General features: G+C 42.1%; 1 protein-coding gene across 1 annotated transcript; it reads left to right on the plus strand.

Annotated features, from left to right (window-relative positions):
• The first annotated feature begins 315 nt into the window (after positions 1–315).
• On the plus strand, positions 316–4915 carry LOC117823455 (anionic trypsin-1-like). Its single transcript, XM_034698663.1, has 5 exons — positions 316–425; positions 518–671; positions 770–1029; positions 4312–4448; positions 4580–4915. Exons 1-5 carry the CDS (start codon positions 386–388, stop codon positions 4730–4732), a joined length of 744 nt encoding a protein of 247 aa, XP_034554554.1. The 5' UTR covers positions 316–385; the 3' UTR covers positions 4733–4915.
• The last annotated feature ends 5083 nt before the right edge of the window (positions 4916–9998 follow it).

Consider the following 9998-nt stretch of genomic DNA (forward strand, 5'->3'; position numbering starts at 1 on the left):
CAAACTGCAATGTCTGCAAAAAATATGGTTACCTCATGTGTCATCCGGGTGGTCACCCTTAAAAAAGGTATTTATTTGGATGATTGGAGCAGAAAGTCTACCAGTTGATCCATCAACAGAATACACACAACATTCTCCAAGGCCAAAAATATCGTTCACTGATTAACTTTAAAACATGAACATGGCACTTTAGAAGATAAGGTTGTTTTTCAGGACAGGGACTGGGCTGGTAGGATTGGACAAGGATTTGAAAGGTGGGTGGAGGATTGGAGTTGTGGGGGGGAGGTGGGGTATAGAGTGACACAGAGGAGTTAGGTATAAATGCAGAGTGTAATTGATAGCTCACATCCAGTCAAGTTGTAGGAGGGCTTGAGTCAACCTCAAGATGATTGGCCTGATTGTTCTCGCACTGTTGGGTGCTGCAGGTAAAGCAAATCTGCATCATGTACCAGTTTTACAAGGTGAAAAATCAACTTTCATTTGATGTGTAAAATGTTGTATCCTCTCTTCCCCACAGCTGCAGCCCCTGCAGATGACAAGATTGTGGGTGGATATGAGTGTGCAAGACATGCTCAACCCTGGCAGGTGTCTCTCAACATCGGCTACCACTACTGTGGCGGCTCCCTCATCAACGACCAGTGGATCATCTCTGCTGCCCACTGCTGGCAGAAGTTTGTACTATATTAATGCGTTAAAATGTCTGTATGAACTTTGAAATACATTTCTAAAAAATATATGTGATTATTTCATTCTTTCGTCCTCATGTTAGCCCCTACTCACAGATGATCGTCTTGGGTGATCACCACATCTGGATGGATGAAGGCACAGAGCAGTATGTGACTGTCGATGCAATCTACTGGCATCAGAGCTATGACTACCAGACCCTGGACTATGACATTATGCTGATGAAGCTGTCCCACGGTGTCACCATTAACCAGTATGTCAAGCCCATTGCCCTGCCCACAGCCTGCCCCTCAGCTGGAGACATGTGCACTGTATCCGGATGGGGAAACATCTACTCCGATCAAGGTAAGACACATCATGATAAACCCCTAAATTCAATAAAACAGCTAATAAAGCAATCTTTATTATTTTGTTTTAACCTTGTTGTTTCACTGTTTTGTGAAGATCTCATGGAGGAGCATAGCAAAAATTACTGAACTCATAGCTCTCCATAGATTTGAAGTCACAAAGTCAAAGGCTGTGACTTTTGTTCAGTCTATTATCTACCAAGTATTAACCAGAATGTATTGAGATGTTGTGAATGAATTTAATGATTTCTGATGGTTAGCTGATAACTAACTTTTAGCTGACAATCATGAACCTGCTTTAAATCATAGAATGTATTTAAAATGGACATCATCTCGCTCGACTCCAAGTGAGGCTGCCACAAAAACTGCTCCCCCTAGTGGCTGGCTGCATTATAAGTCAAAAACTCTGTCTCCTTTATTCATTTGAATGGGGCTGCTGTCAAACTTTTTTTTTAAAATACACGTCGTATGAATGTTTCTCACACCCGTATGCTGTGGTGATATGTAGTTATTTGACTGTTTTGTGTTCAAGGCCTCTTTTTTCTGAAAAGTTCATTTTTCGTTAGTTATTAGAGGTTAAAAAACAGGGTTTTACATCCGGGTTTGCTTTGATTGACAGCTGCCGTAGAGAGAAACTCCGTAGGACCTCGGGACGCTACGCTGTAGGGCCGAGCCTGTTACCGTTTAAACACACAAATTCCCTACTGCACTGACTCTGGCTGCAGAAAATGTACAAGATGTCAGCTTTCTGGAACGGGATATTTTGGCTTCAAAACCGTACAATTGGAAAAAGGCGGAGCGACGCTGTCCATTATATATACAGTCTATGCTTTAAATCCAAAGAAAACAAGGGACAAGTTTCAAACAGACAAGTACCAAACTTCAGGCAAAGCTAAGAGGAACCAAATACATCATTTTTACATCACTGATGTAGCAAGTCAAAGAATGTGTGGATGGGTAGTGAGGTAAGAGACTACGATTAATGACTCATGCTACCAGATTTTGCCAGCTTTAGCTAAGCCAGTATAGCATAAGCTAATTTTGAGTTAAGTTAAATTCCAAATATATTTTTGTGTGCACACACATTTAGGAGTTGTGGAGTGCAACTGTCAAAATAAAAAAACAACAGGTATTTCAGGTGGTTTCACTTAAGACAACAAAAGTAGATAGCTAACTTTTAGCTGTGATGAACCTGGCACAAGACTAGTGTAACAAGGGAGATCATTGAGACAAATATTAAACTTTAGATGTAGCGAAACTGAATAATTTAAATCAGTTTTATCAGTGGTGTTGTGACTATATGTAGACTATTGTTGTGATGGGTAGTGCGTGCTAAGAGTAAGGTAAGAATCTCAATTTACTTGTTTAGGACCCACGTTGGTAGATGTTTCTGGCTTTAGCCTAGTCAGGTAGCATTAGCTTATTTTCCATAATTTGATTTTAAACTCTGTTTTTCACAGATTTTTTTTCTATGTTTTTATTGTTGCTTCATAAAGTGTGGCTAATGTTAGCTAGCTAGCATCACCAGCCTTCGGTGGTGAACATCCACATGCCTGTGCTGGTTACACATTGCTCAAGTTGAGTAGTTCTCTATGCCAACACAACCCGTGTTATCTTCATTTATAGATCAGAAATCTTGCCAAACCACACCATGCTCAATAAGTCATCTGAGCGTGTTTACATCCTGGTAGCACATATGGTATCAAGGCAGTAGCCATTAACTGGAGCCATGCACAGCCCCGGCTAATTGCAGGTGGTTACGCTGCATCTTAGACAAAACATATGAGCAACATTTCACACAGTAATAAAAATATGAATCATTTGTTTACCTGACAAGTTATTCTGGTGCCAACTAGCCAGTTTTCATTGTGCGAATAGCCCCTTAAAGGGGACATACCACGCTTTTTTCATCAATATATATTGGTCTAAGAGGTCCCCAAAACATGTCTTTAAAGTTTATGCTCAAAAAAACACTTTGAAATCAGATTTTGGCATGCCTGAAAAGTCCTCTTCTTCATTCCTCATCAGAACACTCTGTTTTCCCTCTGACCACGCCCCCTCCGGAAGTGGATGTGCCTCGGCTCTCCAGCACGTTGATCTAATGTTTACATGTTGGCTGAATATACACGGCTGCTCAGAGATCGCGTTACTTCAACCCTCTGAATCTGATCCTGACGGAGAGGCGCCTGTAGCAGGACCTTTCTGAACCATTGGTCATAGATTTAGTGTTTCTTGTTGTTTTATTTATCAGTATGTAGACGTGTGTCTTGGTACACAGCTACGAACATGTAGCTATGTGGCTATGCTAACTAGCGCTAGCACTTATCCATGATAAATAAAAATCATCCACTAGATCTTCAAATCTGTAGACGTGGGGAGTAAAACCGACCTCTGCCAGAAAGGCAGCAGGACCTTTTATGAAGGATTGGTCACAGATTTAGTGTTTCTTGTTGTTTTATTTGTCAGTATGTCGACGTGTGTCTTGGTACACAGCTACAGCTACAGCTACAGCTATGAACATATAGCTATGTGGCTATGCTAACTAGCGCTAGCACTTATCCATGACAAATAAAAATCATCCACTATATCTTCAAATCTGCAGACGTGGGGAGTAAAACCGACCTTTGTGTTTATTAAGACAGCCTACAACTAGCATGCCTCCCTCCTAAGCTCCTTGTTACCACACATTTGTGCAGGTAATGAAAAACGGGGGAGGGATTCAGTATTATTTTATACAGTCTATGGGCTGAACAAGCTCCGAGCTCTGACTCCGTGACAGACCGGATATTGTTGTTACGTAACAAAAACACGGAAGTCTGAAACGGCTCGTTTCACAAACATTTACAGAAAGGTGTAGAAATCAAAACAGGGGCAGAATGGATTTTTTTCATTCTCGGGGGGTTTGTAGACATGCCAGAGACACATATTTCAGGTAAAGAACCATTAAAAAGTCAATTTTGCATGATATGTCACCTTTAAGTCTGATGTTTTATGTTGATTATGCACAGACCATTTTGGTGAAAATATTAATATTACTGGGGCAGGGTTAGGGTTTGGTTCAGTGAGTTTAGCAGGAAGCCCACAGAGGCCCAAGTCCTTAATGAAGCTTCAACCATGCATGTCGCCCTCAACCCTGTCCACCTGTCCCTGTCCACCCTGTCTACTATTTCATGTCCCTCTCCAGCTGTCCTATCAGTGAAGGTAAAAATGGCCCAAATTAAGATTCTTTTTAAAAAGTATATTACTATTCATCACCTGTCTTTCTTACTCTAATCCGCAGTGTTCAACCCATTCCTCCTCCAGTGTGTGAAAGTCCCCATCATGTCTGATAAGGACTGTGAAGGATCCTACCCAGGACAGATCACTGACCGCATGGTGTGTGCTGGATACCTGGAGGGAGGAAAAGATGCTTGTCAGGTACTTTCACACAATAACACAGCACATGAAATACAATTTTGGTGGTCTGTGGAGAAGTAAAAACATTTAATGGGATGAGATAATAGAAGGAATAAAATCCCCTTTTCTTCCTGTGCCTCCTCCCTGCTCAGGGTGACTCTGGTGGTCCTTTGGTGTGTAATGGGGAGCTGCAGGGTATCGTCTCTTGGGGGCAGGGCTGCGCTCTGCCAGACTACCCGGGCGTTTACACCAAAGTCTGCTCTCTGATGCCCTGGATCAACGAGACTCTTAACAGTTACAGCTAGGCTGTGATCTCCTATCACAGAGCTACATGACAGAGGGGAAACAAGAGTGAGAGTGAAATGGAAGGAGACAGAGGCAGGAGATGTTAGTGGGAAATGTCAGAAAAAGAAGCAGCAGGAGAGCTCAGGAGGGAGAGAGAAACAAGGAGAATCAGTGGGAGAGAGAGAGAGAGAGAATGAAATGTCTTTAGTCTAGGCACAATCAATAAAATCTACCATTTTGTGATGCATCAGTGTGTTTCTTATTGTTGACAATACAGTGGTTCTGCGTCTGTTCCTAGCACAGATGCTTTTAAATACCTATGTTCTGTTTTCTGACTGCTTTATTCAGTCAATTACCGCTAATTTTAGAGAACACTAAAATATAAGAAAGTGCATGAACTTTTAAAGTAAAAACAACAGACTGTCAGGGTTGGGAGGTTACTCTGAAAGATGTACAGGCTGCACACAAGGATCACATTGACAATGAACATGTGAGGACAAATTATGTAGCAAAATATACAAAAACTTTTTTTAAAAATGCCACTGGGATGACTTTAAGGCAAAATGTGTTCTCTTGACTGAACAATCACGTTCAATTTGATACTGTATGTGCCTTCGAGAAACTTAAGTTTGGGTAAGGATGTTGCACTAAGCAGGATTAATGTTTTGGCCTCAGGTTTTTTCCAAAATGTAACATCAAGCTCTATGAATATTTCTCTTAATCAATGCTTATGAAAAATGTATTGTGGCAGGTTAGGATGAAATGAAAAAGGAAGCAGAGGTGGATAAAAGAGGCTCAGTTACAAGAAAGAAACTATGTTAAAATAAAGCTTTGTGATTTTTTACTTTCTGCTAGTAGCTCTAAATTACTTTAGCATCTGTAGCTAGCAGTACAAATAAATTCAGTGAAATATATCAACTTGAATCACAATGCAAGCAAAGCCAAGCTACTACAGCAACAACATTTAGCTCAAGTATGAAGTCAGTGTACTTCACTACTCTCTAACACTGCCCAGTGTGGGGGTATTCACTTTTCCTCTAAACAAATATATTTCCATTAGTATAATATACAAACTCTGCTCTTACACATTGACAGGTGAATTGATGTTTACAATTTGAGAGCTGCTTGAATAATTTTAATAAAGCTTTGTTAGTGTTAAAGTCTTTTTGCTGGGAAACATGGATTCTGCTCTCATTTTGATTTCCTGTCTCCGGAGTGCAGAATGCTTCGTGTGCCTGCAGGAGGAGCAAACATATTGCAACAGCCTATTTATCAATGACAGTATGCAACAAGAATCTGAAAAGGAATTCATTTCTATTAAAGTTGTCGAGCGAGTTTTATTCAGAACTGAGGAAAGCCCAGCCGATTGTCTTCCTGGTATACAATGTTTTCCATCTGTTCAACAGTTATGTAGAAGAACTGCAACACTCTTCCTTTATTTTATCCATCACAATGCCTCTCTTCAAAGTCATTTGTTTCTTGACAAGCTGAATGATGAAACAGGTTTTCAAGATTTTGGATTAGAACAAATGTGTGGATGCCTGTTGTTTGCAGCTGACATCCTGAAGTGATAAAAAAAAAAAGAAATCATCACTTTCGACTAATGTCACCCTTCTGTTGATATTAGAATGAAGATTTTGATGTTTAAAAAGATTGCAATCAAACTCCCTCTCAAGAAAAGACAGCTCACACCCACCATACTGACTTGTTTTTTGTGTGTTTTTTCTAGTTAAAGCTGTTAGTTGAAAATCAGCCATCATCTGTCAGGTATTCTGAAGTTATAACACTCCTCTCTTTGCAGCAAGCAGCAGACAGAAATCAGTCAATAGACAGTTGCAAAGAAATATCTCCCATCTGCAGACTGAAAGATTTGCAATGCTGCTCTGTCCAGATATGTGGATTATCCCTCTTCACCACTGTCAGACTGACACAAGATACAGGAAGTGAGAAGATGACAGAATGGACAATGAGAAGAGGAAATGAATGACTGGAATAATAAATCTAAAGGCCTTTCAAAAATCGTTGATGCATTTGCATTTATTATTTATCCATTCAGAATCTAAATGCTGGGAAGTGAGTTAAGATTTAGAATGGGCAACAAGAGCTGCAAACCTTCTCAAAATAGAGGTGAGACTTCTTGTGCTGAACCCTCTCTACTTGGAGCAGGCACTTTGAGCTGTGTGATCAACCTGTTTCATTAATCTCAGTTTAAAAAAAAACAATGCGTGTTCAATGTGTAAGGTAAGTCAACAGTAAAGAGTCCAAAGGCAACATTATTCAGCACCAAAAACTGGATTTCCAAATGCATGGGAATGCCGAAAGCTGAAATGAATTATGTATAAAATGACCCACACTGCTGAAAAATAAATAACCAGGGGCAGGAATGTATTATTCACAAAAAAGGGTGAAGAATAGTTTGTTATTGATAAACATAAATAAAGCAAAGCATCACTGTCTTAAACAGTTTCTTTGGATAAAAGTATAACAATGTTAATGATTCAATTAATAGTCAAGTTATTGTAATAGCACATTAAAATCATTGCTCAAGTATAGAAGTTTAAATAAATGAATTACACTGCTGAATAACCTAGAATAACCTTTTTACATTGAGATTACATTTAGGGGGGGGGGGGGGGGTTGACTTGTCACATAGGGCCAAGGATTGGATTTGAACCCTGCTTCAGGATATAGTGTCTGTCCATGTGGCCCACTATTGAGCTGCAAGGCCAAACCAGCGCCCCCAACATGTTAACAATTTGACAGAACAGCTAAATAAAAATAAAAAAACATAAAGATAAATTTTGTGACCGAAAGAACAAGATCGTGAATACAAGCGGCCTAAATGAGCTTTCTCTGCAGGGTGGCTGGGCTCAGCCTTAGAGATGGGGTCAGGAGCTCAGACATCCGGGAGAGGCTCAAAGTAGAGCCGCTGCTCCTCCGGATCGAGAGAAGCCAGATGAGGTGGTTCGGGCATCTGGTCAGGATGCCTCCCGGACGTCTCCCTGAGGAGGTGTTTCGGGCATGTACCGTCTGGGAGGAGGCCACGGGGAAGACCCTAACCATAACCCTAGCACTAACCCTAAACCTAGTTAAAACCCTAACCTTAAACCCTAAACCTAGTCCCAACCCTAACCCTTACCCTAAAACCCTAACCTTAACCCTAGTCCTAACCCTAAAGCCTAACCCAACTCCTAACCATAACCCTAAAGCCTAACCCAACTCCTAACCATAACCCTAACCCCGAACCGTATCCCTAAACCCTAACCCTAACCCTTACCCTAACCCTGGCCCTAACCGTAACCCTACCCTTAGTCCTAACCCTAACCCTAGTCCAAACCCTAACCCTAAACCCTGACCCTAACCCTAACACTCGTCCTAATCCAAACCCTGAACCCTAAACCCTAAACCTAGTCCAAACCCTAACCCTGGTTCTAACCCTAACCCTAAACCCTAACCCTAGTTCTAATCCAACCCCTAACCCTAGTCCTAACCCTAAACCCTAACCCTAGTCCTAACCCTTACCATAATCCTAACCCTAGACCTAACCCTAACCCTAGTAAAAACCCTAACCCCAAACACTAACCCAAACCCTAGTCCCAAACCTAACCCCAAACCTAACCCTAACCTAACCCTAGCACTAACCCCTACCCTAGTTAAAACCCTAACCTTAACCCTAACCCTAGTCCCAACCCTAACCCTTACCCTAAAACCCAAACCTTAACCCTAGTCCTAACCCAAACCTAACCATATTCCTACCCTAACCCTAACCCTACTGCTAACCCTAACCCTAGTCCAAACTCTAACCCTAAGCCCTGACCCTAACCCTAGTCCTAACCCAAAACCTGAAACGTAAACCCTAACCCTAGTCCAAACCCTAACCCTAGTGCTAACCCTAGTTAAAACCCTAACCCTAAACCTTAACCCTAGTCCTAAGCCTAACCTTAAACCCCAGCCCTAAACCCTTACCCTAGACCTAACCCTAACACTAACCCAAGTCCGAACACTAACCCAAACCCTAACCCCCTAACCCTAAACCCTAACCTAGTCCCAATCCCTAACCCTAATCCTGAAAACCCCAACCCTAACCCTAGTCCTACCGCTAACCCTAAACATAGTCATAACCCTAAACCTAACCCCAAACCCCAAACCTAAACCCTAACCCTAGACCTAACCCTAACCCTAACCTTTACCCTAACCCTAACCCTATTCCTAACCCTTAACCCTAACCCTATGCCTAACAGTAATACTAAACCCTAACCCTAGACCTAACCCTAACCCTAGTAAAAACCCTAACCCTAAAAACTAACCCAAACCCTAGTCCCAAACCTAACCCTAACCCTAAACCCTAACCCTAGTCCTAACCCTAACCCTGGTCCTAACCCTAACCAAAACCCTAGCACTAACCCTAACCCTAGTTAAAACCCTAACCTTAAACCCTAACCCTAGTCCCAAACCTAACCCTTGCCCTAAAACCCTAACCTTAACCCTAGTCCTAACCCAAACCTAACCATATTCCTAACCCTTACCCTAACCCTACTACTAACCCTAACCCTAGTCCAAACTCTAACCGTAAGCCCTGACCCTAACCCTAGTCCTAACCCAAAACCTGAAACGTAAACCCTAACCCTAGTCCAGACCCTAACCCTAGTTCTAACCCTATCCCTAAACCCTAACCCTAGTCCTAACCCTAGTGCTAACCCTAACCCTAGTTAAAACCCTAACCCTAAACCTTAACCCTGGTCCCAACCCTAGCCCTAAACCCTAACCCTAGTCCTAAGCCTAACCTTAAACCCCAACCCTAAACCCTTACCCTAGACCTAACCCTAACACTAACCCAAGTCCGAACACTAACCCAAACCCTAACCCCTAACCCTAACCCTAAACCCTAAACCCTAACCCTAGTCCCAACCCTAACCCTAATCCTAAAACCCCAACCCTAACCCTAGTCCTAACTCAAACCTTAACCTAGTCATAACCCTAATCCTGACCCATAACCCTAACCCTGAACCTAACCCCAAACCCCAAACCTAAACCCTAACCCTAGACCTAACCCTAACCCTAACCTTTACCCTAACCCTAACACTATTCCTAACCCTTAACCCTAACCCTATGCCTAACCGTAACCCTAACCCTAACCCTAACCCTAACCCCCCCTAACCCTAAACCCTAACCCTAACCCCCCCCCTTACCCTAAACCCTAACCCTAACCCTAACCCTAACCCCCTAACCCGTATCTCCGGAACCGGAAGTCCCACAGATTCGGGACCAAGCTCTACCCCACCATAT

This window comes from Notolabrus celidotus, chromosome 12 (assembly GCF_009762535.1).
Source record: "Notolabrus celidotus isolate fNotCel1 chromosome 12, fNotCel1.pri, whole genome shotgun sequence".
Lineage (NCBI taxonomy): Eukaryota > Metazoa > Chordata > Actinopteri > Labriformes > Labridae > Notolabrus > Notolabrus celidotus.